General features: G+C 38.7%; 1 protein-coding gene and 1 long non-coding RNA gene across 2 annotated transcripts; both read left to right on the top strand.

Annotated features, from left to right (window-relative positions):
• The first annotated feature begins 3,492 nt into the window (after positions 1-3,492).
• Positions 3,493-4,821, top strand: LOC145821160 (uncharacterized). Its single transcript, XR_014363194.1, has 3 exons — positions 3,493-4,471; positions 4,591-4,648; positions 4,739-4,821. It is a non-coding gene; the product is annotated as an uncharacterized LOC145821160 (long non-coding RNA).
• A 940-nt stretch (positions 4,822-5,761) lies between these two features.
• Positions 5,762-6,934, top strand: LOC145822839 (uncharacterized). The gene is made up of 2 exons (XM_082921176.1): positions 5,762-6,128; positions 6,560-6,934. The coding sequence occupies exons 1-2, from the start codon at positions 5,811-5,813 to the stop codon at positions 6,704-6,706; spliced, it is 465 nt and encodes a 154-aa protein (XP_082777302.1). The 5' UTR covers positions 5,762-5,810; the 3' UTR covers positions 6,707-6,934.
• Positions 6,935-14,990: the final 8,056 nt, after the last annotated feature.

Raw genomic sequence — 14,990 nt, 5'->3', positions numbered from 1 at the left:
CGTTCATTTAACGGCGTTTTTTTAAACGCCATATTTTATAATATTTAACGGCGCTTTTTAAACGTCACTTTTTTGAAATAATAAAACGGTACCGTTTCAATAACAGAAGGCGTCTTAAAGCGCCTTCAAATGTCCTCTCTCTTTCTCCCTTAAATGGGCGAGCCTCTGAAGCCCTAATCCCTCACTCGCTCATTTTGTAGCCCTAATCTTTTACTCACTCACTCTCTCGTTCGCTCTCTCTCTCAACCCTCTCAATGGATCGATTCATCTCAGAATGGATCGATTCATCTCAGAATGATACAATCTCGGTGATTCATCTTGGCTATTTTGATTTTGATTTCGAAGTTTATCTTATTTGGAATCCTCACGGCTTCAAATCTCGCCTCTCTCAACCCTCTCTAAGCCCTTATCATTCTCACAGATTCATCTTTGAGATTCAAAGCAATTTCGATTTCGAATCTCCACCACCAGCACCGTCTGCACCGGCTCGATTTCTTGATTTCGATTTCGATTTCGAAGCTCCACCGCCACCACCATCTGCACCAGTGAGGTATCGATTTCTGTCTCTCACAAGCTCTTCCTCCCGTCTCTCTCGATTTGGTTATTGAAATTGTAACCAAGAACTATGAAATTGAAATTGATCAATCTGTGATTCCAGTTAAAAAAAAAAAATCGATACGTGACTCAAGATTATAATTTTTATTTATTTATTTTTTTTCAATTGTTGTTTCTTCTTTTGTTTTCTTTCTCGTTTCTTTTTTGGGGGGTTGGCGTTTTGATATTTTTGTGGATTTTGTTCTTTAGGGTTTTCAATCTCTATGAGAAGATAAGCATCATAATTTTGAATAAAGAGGTACCCTCCCTCTCTCTGTCTCTCTCTCTCTCTGCCAAGATCATCAGTGTTTTGTATGTATTTTGTTTGTGCATGTGAAATTTGTGTGTATATGTCAAGGATTGGATACATTTTTTTCTGCTGTATGTTTGATTTAGTGAACATTCAATATTTGAAGCATGTAATTTTGGTTAAAGATTGGCTATTCCTTATCTTTTTTTTTTCCCTTTTCTTGGTGTCATAATCATTTTAAGAAGTTGTTTGTCTTGGATTAGGTTTGAGCAGTACTATGTTTTTTCCTTCAGTCTACAAATATTTGTCAAACCAACTCTAAAAAAAATCTGAATTGGAAAATTCTTGCATTTTTGTTTTGATTAAGTTTTAATTGGGGTAAAGAACTGGAGTATTTAGACTAACTGAAACCATGAAATACCGTAGCCAGGACATAGATAACAAGTTTTATATGTAGTAGGCTCCTTTTATAAAAGTTCAGTAGCTTGGTATGTTCAACAAGAAATTTGGTTTCATAAATGAAGCTTTGCATTGTTTCTTTTTGTTTTTTTGTTTTTAAATTTTTTTTTTTATTAAGCAGGCAACAAGTTTTGCTGCATCTTTGGGATAGCATCAAATTATGCATGAGTCTTTAGGTTTTGATACTGCAAATTCTCTTTTCTCAGCACTTAAATGGGAAACAAGGGTTATCATAGGCTTCGTATTTGTTGGAGTTTTTGAAAACAGTTTTCTGTTTTAGGAGTCACGTAAAACAAAAAATAGAATTGAAAATTTGTTAAGTTCATTGTTCTCAGGAGCTATTTTCAGGAAAAAAAAAAAAAAAGCAGTTAAAAAAGAACCAGTTTTCAGAGAAACACCAGAATTCTGTTCTGTTTTTTTTTTTTTTTACGCGAGTTTCTTTTTGTAATTCAATCTACAGTGCATAGAATGCCCTTGATTTGAGTCTAAATTTCTGCCCCTCACCCTTTGTTCTTCTTGATGAGATATTTGAGGAAAATGATAGGAAAAATAGAGTTTGAATGCTACATTCTTTCCACACAAAAAAAGAAAAAAAGAAAAAATAAATAAAAAGAAGAAGATTATTTGGCGATCTATCCTATAACAACTTAAGCTCATCAGTTGATTCAGTCGATTCATTTTGCCGAAGCCGACAAACTAAATTGTAAGAATGCTTCTTTCCTACTTAATAACTACTACCATAATCTCTCAAAAAATTTCTGTGTATCCAGCTCAACTTTTCACTCTCTATTTTCTACAGGAACTTGTTTGGAAGCTCTTCAGAGGACAATGCTTCGTAAATTTCTAAAACTTTCATAATATTTTTTTGTTGTTTTCATAAATTATTTGGGCACTGTTTCAGTTTATTTCTTTCTTATCTAACCTAAATTCTAATATAATATGTTGCTGACTGGTTCATGATCTCATGTTGTTCTGTCAGTGAAATTCTTGCTTACCGTGGTTGTGTACGAAGTAAGTAGAAATATTATTTATTGTGTTGATAATTTGAGAGTTATCATTGTTGTGTAAAGCATTTACCTGTTTTTAAGGCTTACACACTTGGGGATTGGAAACTGAAAATATGATGTTGGGATTCCATTGGTCTTCTTTCCAGGTGTAGCTAGTGGATAAAAAATGGTGGCTTAAAGAAGATTTTTTTTAGAAAAAAAATGTTTAGCTTCTTTTAGGTTAAAATCACAAATAAGGATAAAAATGTACTTGACTGTTTATTTTTTGGGGGCTTAGGGGGAGGGTGTTATCGAGTAATTCTTTCCTAGATCTCTTTGTTTGCTATCTTTCTTTTTATTTCAAAGGTAAATAATCTGGTTATGTTTTTGTCTCAGATGTCTCTTCTTTCCATATAAATTGTGGTGGAAGTGAAGTAGTTGTTGATGGAAAAACATATGAAAAAGATACAGATTCAGCTGGGTCTTCATGGCTTTTCATAAGCCCAACTAATTGGGCATTTAGCAGCACTGGTGACTTTGTGGAAGATAATTGCCCTTCAAAGACATACCATTGAACTTTAATGTCCTGTGGTCCTTCCCATCCTGATCCTGTTTGATTTAATGAATCTTTATGTAGGAATTGGTTGTATCCTGTCATTAGTGCGCTTGTCAAAGTGAATTTTGTAGTTTGTTATCTTTTTTGTCAACTGTAGTTCCCATTAACTATTTTTTATTTTATTTAACATCCTATTGATTTGTTGAGAACTTCAATTTATGGGACCTGATGTTGATGGCATTCAGATAAAACCCAAGTCAAAGAACATATGGATAGACCATTGCAGCCTCTGTGATTATGATGATGGACTGATAGATATCACCCGAGAGAGCACAGATATTACAATTTCTAGGTTTGGGAAAGTACATTTATATAATAATTACACCAGAAACTGGGGGCATTTATGCTGTATGTGCCAGTGTAGAATCACAGGTAAAGATGCTTCTAGCTGCTGCTTTCTTCATCATTTACCTCCTCTTTTCCTTTTTGTTGGTTTGAATTTTAAGGTGTTAAAAGATATTATACATGGTTGGCCACTTCCTATGAACATGTTTATGGTTTTTTGGCTTCAGATATATTCATAATGCAATATATATAAAGCAGGACAGAAGAAGGTGGCTTGCAAATATCTAACAGAGAAGGTAATTTGTTTTATCTTGGCATTCTATCAATGATATCTGAAACTTCATATGAAGACATTAGTGACTTCAAGAAATTGTTTCTTTAATGGCACAAGTTTTTTTATGTTGCTTCAAGAAACAGTTCGAATGCATGCTTTGGATGGTAAAATTTCATCCCATGATAGGGAACTCCTCACTTTAAGCAGAGAATTTTTACTTCCATCAGTAAGTGAAATCTCTGTTTTTTACTTTTAAAGGTTAGGTGTGTACTCAATCTTTCGACTCCCAAACACACATTAATGTGTACTATTTGGGCATTGTTTTGGGTACTTGTTTGGTTCTTTGTCAGTTTATATTTGACATAGTTTCAAATCACTCCTGATCTATGTAAGATTAATCCGTGTCAAAAGTTCAGTGGGAATGATGTTGTCCATTAACGCCCACTCCACGATATAAGAATGTAAAAAAATAATAGAACCCTTTCAAATCTGTTAATGGAAAAATGAGTTGTATTGTATACAAAATAGAAGCTAATAGGGATCTGATCTTGTTTAGATGTAATTAATGTAGTTTTGAAAACAAGTTTTCAAACATCAATTTAAATAAGTAATGACAAAATGTAGAAACATTAAAGATCCATTATAGAGAGACCTTCTCTTTCTATTTCTCGCTCTTTTCATATCTCTGAAATGGTGGTACATATCTCTAAATAACTAGAAGAGCCTTAGGAGCTGAGACATCAGGAAGTCCTACAATTGTGTGGGAAGGTGTTCAGGTCACATTTATTTGGAAGTCCTACAATTGTGTCCACAGATGCAGAAGTGAGTAGATTTGTTTTGCAAAGTGATGGCAAGGCTTTTGTGCCTTCTTACCCCAAATCTCTCACTGAGTTGATGGGTAAGTCTTCTATGTTTTTTAATCCCTATTGCAGGTTGAGAGTATGATCTGTGGAAGGGAAGTCAATCCTGACCTTGTTCAAGTGGAGAAGGCGAAGGCAATCCTTATGGTAATTTCTGCTCCCACTTCCGTAGCATTGCTTATACTACGTTGTTCTTGGCAAAGTTACAACACTTCATGTCTGGATTGTCATATATTAATGGTAGAACTGCTTTTCTAATTTACTAGGAGCATGAGGTAGCAATCCTTGAAGTGCTTGCAAAACTTGCTGATGTGTCAGATGGGGGTGAGCCGAGTCAATTCTTTGTATCAATCTTGTTTCCTTTTTGAATTGTTTATCAATGCAACATGTGGACTCTTATTTGCAATCTCTCAGATGATTCTCCCAAACAATTTCAATATCATGACTCCCAGAAGGAGCTCCAGAGAATTGGAAGAGGGATGGCAACACAAAAGGCACTACAGGAAATATATGATTTTACGGCGTTTATTTAACGGCGTTTTTTTAAACGTCACTATTTTTAACATTTAACGACGTTTTATAAACGTCATATTTTTGCTGTCAGATTAAGCAGGGAAAGACGGGATATTTCTCAAGTTGAGATAATGGGGAAGTTTGCCGGTGTAGTTAGAAATTACAATGCACATCTTGTTGCATACCCTGATATTAAATGGCGTCAAATTGCAGAGGAGTTCATGAAATCTCTTGGATTAAGTTTCAATCCCTGTGTGACTCTGGTGTGTTCCATGCACAAGATTTCTTCTCACTTAAGTTTTTATTAGGTTTCTCTGTAATTCTTCACAGACCAGAGTAATTTTTAGAAGTTTTATCAACAAGTTCTAAGTTAACAATCAGTAACCACATTTTGATGGTTCCTTTTGATATGCTCTTTGTTGGCTCGTATAGACCTACCATCCACTGTACGGCTGCTCTATGTACAAAGCTAGAGAAGTCGGTAGTCTTTATTACCTATTAGTTACTCATTAGTGAACTCTCTTCCCAATTTTTATCCCCGTCCTCGCTCCTTATTATTTTTATGTAACAATTAATTCATCCATATTAAACCGTGATAGAGGACATCACTTATGTGTTCCTTGAAAATTCTGAATTCAGGTCATTATCTTCTAGCTAATTCTTTCATAGTTTAACCATGTTCTGCAAGTTAGTTGCTACTCCAGATTATCAAGAGTGTGCTCGATCCTTGTGAGGATGAAAATGATGACATTCAAGATGGTGATGTGAGCTTGGGGGCTGATTTTGTACAAAAGAGTGTTCTGAATTTCATTTCATTTCATGTTTTGGTCAATTTCACGTATATATTATGTGTGTATGCAGTGTAATTCTTAACTAAAATTTTGTATTTGTGGTTGTGTTATTGGGAAACAGATAGCAAAGTTCTGATGGAGGTCTGGTTGGTTGTGAAAACAGTGATGCTGGGGAACCAGCAATGGAAATTCTTGAAGAAAGGATAGTACAGAATGGAGCAATATCTTTCTCCAGGGGGGCAAAAGCCTTTGAGAATGAGAAGCAAGAATCTGGGGAAATTGAGTCTGGTAATCTGGAGGGAACAGAGGGTCAGCACCCAAGTGTTTCTAGCTCTGGAAAGGGCGAAGATTTTGAATGTGGAACAAATGATGCAGAAGTCAACATTGATTCCGAATCCAAACCTGTAGTTCATGAAGAAATTGTGGTGATGAGCACTGATGTTTCAGATACGGTGAAGCCACTGAACTTCGATGAATTTAATTCAGCAGCAGAGTTGGAGGTATTATGACCAACTTTTCTTTCTGTTTATATGTGTGAAGTAAATTGGTTTTGATTGCCTTGCTTTCGGATTAAACTGGGAAATTTTTTCTTAAAACAATCAAGGGACTGATGGTCTCTTCCATGAAGTTGTCAACTGCAATGCATTCTGCAAAAGAAGAAGATAATAGCCTGTTAGTTGAAACTGTGTCTGTTCTTGAACCGTGTTTATTGAATAACGTGTCTCTCTGATTTCATAATGTCCTATAGAGAGGGAAAGAAACAGCATAAAGTTATAATTTGCAAAATTTCACATTGCACTTGTAAAATTATCTTGCCAGTTTTATATTTATGATGTCTTATTGTAGTCCATTATAAAGCTGACACAGGCCGTCTACTTTTGCAGCGTTGACAGCAACTAACATTTCAAATTTTTCTGGTATGATCTTTTAGGTTCTTGGTATGGAAAGGTTAAAATCGGAGCTGCAATCACGTGGGTTGAAATGCGGGGGTACATTGCAAGAGCGTGCTGCCAGGCTCTTCCTTCTCAAAACCACACCTTTGGAGAAGCTTCCAAAAAAGCTGCTTGCTAAGAAGTGAGATATCACATCCCTCTGATAACTTTGTTTTTGTTGTGGGTGAATTTGTACCTTGTGATGTCCATTTTGAAGTCTCTTTACTCCTTTTTTGATTGGTCATGTAGTTTATGTAAGCCTTGATGTTCATGTTGGGAACCCAGGGGAAGCAATCCGATGGGGTTCCTCTGTACTAAAACATTCCCTCACGTTCTTTTGACAATAATGGATGTATCATTGCTTATTATCACTACATCTTGATATTTTCTGCTATTTTGTTTGAAGATTATAGATATTATTTTTTTTTTTTTTTTTTTTTTTTAATAAATATAGTTTATATATCTAGCTTAGACTTAAGGGAGTAAGGCAGCTGCATTGGGTTGGTGTTAGTGTTGCCCAATCTTGCCTCTAGCAAGGATCAAATTCCCCAATCTCTCGTATGTGAGAGGGGGAGGTGCAGCTGGGCTGGAACATATTTGAAGTTAATTATGTGTTTCAATTAATTTCATGATGATGTGTGCCTTCAAAGCATGGACAAATGGAACCCTGGATTGCTTCTGGTTCTGTATCTGTTGTAAACTTATTTGAAGTTAATTATGTCCTTACTCTATTTTTGTTTTCCAATCAGGCCCTCATCAAAAGCATGCTGCGGAGAAAACCCAGAACTTCGGCCGAGTTTATTTCCTGTTCTTTATTCTTTTTTTAACACTTTCCGAAAATGTTTTACGTAGGAGAAACATTAATATAAGCATGCGAATGATTTGCCATTGCTTTAGATAATCTAAATGATTACTAATTCATTAATTAGGACTCAGCTAGTTGTGTTTGTTCTAGCTAATATATTGCCATTCATAGTCATCGGCATAAGCCTTTTCTAGTAAGTTTCTCTAATAATTTTAAATCCCTGTAATGTATCTTCCAAAATTCGAAGCCAAGACATTTTTAAGGTACTTATTGGTTTTATGTTTCAATTGGATTTAACTTTTGTGGCTTTGTATATAAGGTAGTAATTTTTTGATTGAGAATTGTGAATTCAATTTTTGGATATGTTATTTTGTGGAAAAATTAATGCTATATTAAATTGAATCGGAAAGTGAATTAATACTATATTTGTTATTTGAATGGGAGTTATTATTTCATATTAGTGTTATTTAGTTTTATTATTGGTGTTCTTTTAGTTCAATCACATAAAATTAGCACAATTTCAAAACCAAAAAAAAAAAAAAAAAGATAAGACGGCGTTTTTCAAATGCCACTATAACGGTTGGAATTTTTAAAATTAAAAAAACCTATGAAGGCGTTTTAAAAACGTCGCTAAAAGCATGCTGACGTCACAGTATTGTTAGGGCAGGGCATTTGGCGGCGTTTTTAAAAACGCCGCCTATACTAATACAGCGACGTTTTCCAAACGCCATAAAGTTATAGCGACGGCCGCGTCATCGGCGTTTGGTATTAAACGTCACAAAAAGTATTGGCGACGTTTTTGGTACCTATAGCGGCGTTTTTTAAATGCCGCTAAAAGCCTAATTTCCAGCAGTGAGTTAAGTTTCTTGTTAGTTATTTAAAAATTTAATATCATATTTAAATGGATTAAATTGAAACTTTTTTTTTTTTTTTTTACCCGAGTCAAAAGTAATTTTTTAAAAGTTAGAGGGAGGCAGGTGCCCCCGGTCCTTACTTGCCTCCGTGACTGATTATAGAGATGCCTTTTGAGTTGAAATTAATGGTTGGGTCAAATCATAGGAGTCCGGATCTTCGGCGGCCCTACCCGGCGGCTCTTTCCAGCAGCACCCCAAAACAACGTCGTTTTGGGGCCAATTTTCCAAAAAAAAAAAAAGCAGAACGAGGGTCTGCGGGTTCATCTATATATATATATATATATCTTTATATCTATAGAGGAAGAAAAAGAAGAAGAAGAGAAGAAGAGGAAGAAGGAGCCGCTGGGTTTGCTGGGTTCATCATCAAAAAAAATAAAAATAAAATTTGTTCAAAATCTGGATTTGTTTGTGTGTATGTATGTGATTACCTAGCTGGATTTGATTGTTGATGAAGATGATGAAGCTGATGATGATGTTGAAGATGATGATGATGTTCAAAAAAAAATTTGATTGCCCGATGGACTTTGTTTTCTCTACCTTTTTTTTTTTTTTTTCTAGTTGATTTGGATCTGGATCTAAAGGGGGAAAAAAAAATTGATTCCTGTGTTGAAGAATGCTTCCCAGATTTGGATCATTCTTCATTTCTTTTTGAAAATTTACAAAGGAAATGATATATATATATATGGATGAACCCAGAATTCCCAAAGATATATATATATACTCCTTTGTTCTTCTAATCTAATATAATATATATATATATATATGAAATGATATATATATATAAAGATATATATATACTCCAAACCAAAATCTGTGTTTCTTCTTCCCCTCCAAGTCCAATCTAAACACAGATAAGTCCATTCAACCCCAACTCTTTGCCTCCTCTCGAGTTCAAGTGCTCGTTCTATTTGTTTTTTTTTTTTTTTTTTCTTGGAAAATTGGCCCCAAAACGACGTCGTTTTGGGGCGCTGCTGGAAAGAGCAGCCGGGTAGGGCCGCCGAGGATCCGGACTCGAAATCATAGTAGACAATACTTCGAAATGCATTGGGTTGGGTCTCTAACAAGAATGATCGTTGGAATGTTTAAATTCTTCCACATTCTTTATCTTTTTTTAATTTTTCAGCTCAATTTAGGTACCTTTATTTGGAGTTCAATAGATTTCAATAACATTTCATATTGCAAAAATGCTTGGGACCTCCAAAGTTAGGGACTCCCATGACCTTCTAAAATAATGTGGACCAATCATGTATTTTTTTTTTTTTTTCTTTTCCAACTTAGACCAATCACGGCTGAGTAGGGGTAGTAGGGGTTGTGTTTTTTAGAGGTTTGTAACATTGTTGTTTCACATTGCATTGCTGCTACAAAATTTAGACCAAGATCAACTGACCATCTATAGGGTCTCTCATCTCATGTTATTGAACACTTCAAAAAAAAAAAAAAAAAAAAAAAAGCCAATTACACTAACAGTCCCTATAGTTTGGGACTCGTGTCACTTTGGTCCATACCTTTTCAATTCTGACACAATTGACCCAAAATTTTGAATATTGTTCCAAATAAGGACAATTATAGATACAATTGTTTAATTTTAAGGGCAAAATCATCAATTTAATAAAACATAAACTAATTTGACAAAAATAAATGTCAAAAAATATTTTTAATTTTTTTAAATTATTTTTATCCACCAATGATAAAATTATGTAAAATTGATAAAAATTAATAAAAATTACATGATTAATTTAAAAACTAATTTTACATGATCATCATCAAAACACATAATAAAACTTAATTTGGTAAAAAAAATAAATAAATGTCTAAAAGATTTATCAATTTTACATAATTTTATTTTTAGTGGGTATAAATAATTTTTAAAAATTCAAAAAATTTTGTTTGACATTTGTTTTTGTCAAATTAGTTTATATTTTATCAAATTGATGATTTTACTCTTGAAAAATCTAATGATATCTTCAATTGTCCTTATTTTGAACAAAATTCAAAATTCATGATCAAATATGTCACAATTGAAAAGTTAGGGACCAAAGTGACACAAGTCCCAAACCATAGAGACTTTAGTGTAATTCACCCAAAAAAAAAAAAAAACAAAACAAAACAAAACAAAACATAAACAAAAACAAACAAACAAACACAAAACAAAACAAATGTACTATTCTGAAATCACCAAAACACGCACTTTGTATACAGGAGAACTTGTAACAATATTCATTGAAATTTTTCTCATTTTTGTGGTTGTGAGAATTGTTAAAGTGGGATGAAAGATGGGAATTTCAAGAAACTTTACGAGCTAGTATATGGAAACTGAGAGGGTAATTTTTGGGAAAAATTGGGCCGAGCTGCGAGTTGGGCATCGAGGCCCAAAACGCGTAGGACTAAGTAAGAAGGCCGCAATAGATACTCCGGCCCAGAAGGGCAAAGTTACTCCGGCCTTGGGAAGACAAAGTTACTTCAACCCAAGGAAGTGGAATTACTCCGGCTCAAGAAGAGATAGTTACTTCGGCCCAAAGAAGAGTAAAACTACTCCGGTCTGGAGGCAACTCACAGTTAGGTCGGTCTCAGAGTTAGTCCGGTCGCAGTATGTTCTGGGAAGACCGGTTTCGGAATTAGTCCGGTCGTGACACACTCTGGTTAAGTCAGTCAGAACTTGTTACTTGGAAGTTTGATCTAAGCATACCAAGGTTGAACAGGGGCAGCCGAAGTAATGAGTTAAAGGAGAAGACCGAGCTAAGGATAGTTCGGCCTTCTCTGTGGCTCAGCATAGCCAGTGTTATTTCGGTCGTGTGGTAGTTCGGCTATGGAGAAAACCATCCCACTTGGTTTAAGCAGTGGGGGAGGCTGTAAAAGGATAAGCATTATCCTTTGGATTATGAATCCTAGGAGGACTCTGCATGGAGAAATACAAGTCCTACCAGGATTGTGCCACGGGAAACTTATAAAAGCCTACAAGCATCACCTTGGAGGAGGTAATTGAACACAATCTTTCTGAAAACTTAGAGCCTTGTCTATTTGTCAAGTTTTCTGACTTAGGCATCGGAGAGGTTTCCGGCACACACCCGCTGGCTAGCTCACGTTTGTGTTTTCAGGTGACAAAGCGACGTCGTACGGAGGAGCGTGGACTTGGTCAACAGGATTATACGAGGAGAATTATTTCCTCCCCGTACAATTGGCGCCGTCTGTGGGAAGAACAGACAAGAACAAAAAAAAACCTCTTGACTAAGCTTCTCCTTTTCTCATTCAATGGCACACATTGAAGACTTGCCGCAGTCCGCCGTCGACGGACTAACTCCAGAAGGGGGCGCAAGACGTGAAGGATTACCTGCTGTCCCTCCCATGGCGGACTTGGAGCCCCAACAACATAATTCCAGGAGGAGTGGCAGGGGAAGGCGGAATGGCAGCCCTCGTCACTCTCCAAGTCCCGACAGACAAAGGAGGAGGATTGATCCTCAAGCCTTGGAAGATCGCGTAAAGGAACAGGATGAACTAATTCGAAGAATGGCGGCGAACATGGAGGCTTTGAGACGCCAGATGAAGACTAAAGATGTGGCGACAGGAGAGGGGCGCAAGCACAAGACGCCCCCTCGCCACTCAGAGATTCGTAGTAGGAATACCACACCCTCCCAAGGAGAAAGCAGAAGCCTCAGGACAGGCGACACTCACTCCTTATCTTCAAGAACTCGTCACTCCAGGTCTGAGAGGACGAGGTCCGAAAGATCATACACTGAAGGAAGCACGTATTGGCCTTCACATTCACACCAAACCAGATCTAGACAAACGGAGCTGCCCAGGTCATCCGACTTACGAACCGTGCTAGAAGAGAAAGCACGATGCATGGAGGATGCCAGGGCAAGAGATCCACACCGAGTTTCGGCCTTACAACGGTTGGCTCCTCGGACGCATGGAAGCGTCGAGGTTGGAATGCCAATACCGCAACCGGCCTACGAACCAACGGACAAGGCATTGGCAAGACTACAGACTTCGCCGTTTGTCCCAGTAATCGAAAACGCACCCCTACCATCAGGCTTCCTTCAGCCGAAATTCAATACATATGAAGGGAAGTCGGACCCGTATTCACACTTGAGCCACTTTCGCCAAGTCATGGCTGTGTACAGGCGAAACGAGGCCTTAATGTGCATACTCTTCCCGTCAAGTCTTGGCGACCTAGGCTTGACTTGGTTCGAGAAGCTCCCAGAGGGCAACATAGCCTCCTGGGCCCAATTGGCAGAAGCGTTCGTAACGAGGTTTAGGACAAATACTAAAACACCGGTGGAGATAGACCAGTTACTCTCCATCGACATGGGTGAAAAAAGAGACCCTCAGATCTTACAACAGTCGCTACTGGGAGACATTCAACCAGATTGGAGACTGCCCCACCAATCTGGCCATTGCGCAATATAAAAGAGGCCTACCAGTAGGGAACCGACTAAGGGACTCGATCACCATGACGCCACCCCTCACCATGGAGGCCCTGATGGAAAGAGTGCATCAGCACATCAGGGTCGAAGAGGATGGCGCGCGTGCTAAAGCAAAATCAAGTACGACCGCAGCACCAGAAAAGAAAACCCCTGCCAAGGTCAACACGGTCGACCGAAGTAACAAAAACGGGCGTGGCAGACGAGATAACGGAGAAGACCCAGACAAAAGATGGTTGAGAATCCGCACTGCCATAACCACGGTGTTCAAAAAACCAATATATCGAATTTTGAGCGAAATCAAAGACAAGCCTTTTGTCAAGTGGCCAGCCAAGCTAGGGGAAGGTCAGAAGAATTACGATGACAGATCACGGTGCACCTTCCACAAAGAAAAGGGGCACCGAACTGAGAATTGCACGCCACTGAGACAGCACTTGGAAGATTTGGTGGCAGCAGGCCACTTGGACGAATACATTGAAGGAGGAGTGCAGTCGGCCCCCCAAGATCATAATGACCATCCCAATAGAATGCCAAACGATGCACCACCTCAAGGCATTATCAATGTAATTCATGGAGTTTTTGAACCCGAGCGCGTATGTGAGCTCAGAGGTTCAATCAAGAAGGCTGAGCACTTTAGGGAAATATTGAGTGCCCAACCTGCCATCAAGAAGGGGAGGACAGAGGCAGCTAACGTCATGACCTTTTCAGATAAGGACTTAGAACGAATTTACTGCCCCCATAATGATGCCCTGGTCGTCACTCTCCGAGTCAAGGATTTTGACGTCAAGCGGATTCTGATTGACCAGGGTAGTTCATGTGAGATCATGTATTACGACACATTCAAACAACTAAAGCTGCAAGACAAAGACTTGGCACCTGCGGTTTCTCCCCTGATTGGATTCAACTCCATGCCAGAGTGGCCTGTCGGCAAAATAATCCTTCCAGTCAGAGCAGGAAGTGTATCAAAACAGGTGGAGTTCTGGGTATTGAAGGTCCCCTCCACCTACAACATCATCCTGGGCAGAACATGGCTGCATGCCATGCGTTCGGTAGCGTCATCGTACCATCAGGTAATGCGGTTCCCCAATGACGCCGGTATAATTGAAGAAGTCTATGGCGATCAGATCATGTCAAAACAATGCTTCGCCACAGCGAATGGAAGCCGAGCTGCCAAAGGATACGTTCATTCGGTGGAAGAACCAGAGAGTAATGAACTATTCGCGGACGTCGGCAAAGAGGCTGATCAGAAAGCGGTGGAAGACTTGGTGGAGGTAAAAATAGATGAGAAGAACCCGGACAAGTTCTTCTTGCTTGGCTCATCATTGTCCAGCGCTGAGAGATTAGAGGTCTTGGAATTCTTGACCTCTAATATCGAAGTGTTTGCCTGGACACCTTACGACATGCCAGGCATTGATCCAAACTTCATCAGTCACCAACTCAATGTCCACCCATCCGCCAGACCAGTCATTCAACGCACACGCAGATCGGCACTCCACCACGCCGAAATAGTGGCAGAAGAGGTAGGCAACCTGCTAGAGGCAGGAGCGATAAGGGAAGTGCACTACCCAAAATGGATCTCCAACACCGTCGTAGTGCCAAAAAAGAATGGTAAATGGCGTGTCTGCGTCGACTACAAAACAGTCAACAAGGCGTGCCCAAAAGATAGCTTCCCTCTACCAAGGATAGATCAACTGGTGGACTTAACGGCAGGACATAACCGACTTAGCTTTTTGGATGCATACAGAGGCTACCACCAGATCGCCATGCATGAACCAGACCAGGAGGTCACATCCTTCACAACACCAAGGGGGTTATATTGCTACAAGGTCATGCCCTTTGGCCTAAAGAACGCAGGGGCAACATTCCAAAGGATGGTCACCAAGATGTTTGAACCATTGTTAGGCAGAACAATGGAGGCGTACATCGACGACATGGTGGTCAAAAGCAAGGATGAGAATGACCATCTGAAAGACCTAGGCGAGATGTTCCAGATCCTGAAGAAACACAAGCTACGCCTCAATGCGTCCAAATGCGCATTCGGAGTTGGATCTGGCAAATTCTTGGGCTTCCTGGTGACCAACCGAGGTATAGAAGCCGACCCCTCTCAGATCAAAGCAATCCAGGAGTTAGAGAGACCAAACTCAGTCAAAGAAGTACAGCATCTTACTGGCATGGCGGCTGCACTCAACCGGTTCATAAGCAGATCATCAGATAGACTACGACCGTTCTTCCAAGCCTTAAAAGCCAAGTTTGAGTGGGATGAAGAATGCGACCGAGCTCTGGAAAGCTT

This window comes from Camellia sinensis, chromosome 3 (genome assembly GCF_055761805.1).
Source record: "Camellia sinensis isolate YWXY chromosome 3, ASM5576180v1, whole genome shotgun sequence".
In the NCBI taxonomy this organism is placed as follows: domain Eukaryota; kingdom Viridiplantae; phylum Streptophyta; class Magnoliopsida; order Ericales; family Theaceae; genus Camellia; species Camellia sinensis.
This window is presented reverse-complemented; position numbering and strand designations above follow the sequence as displayed.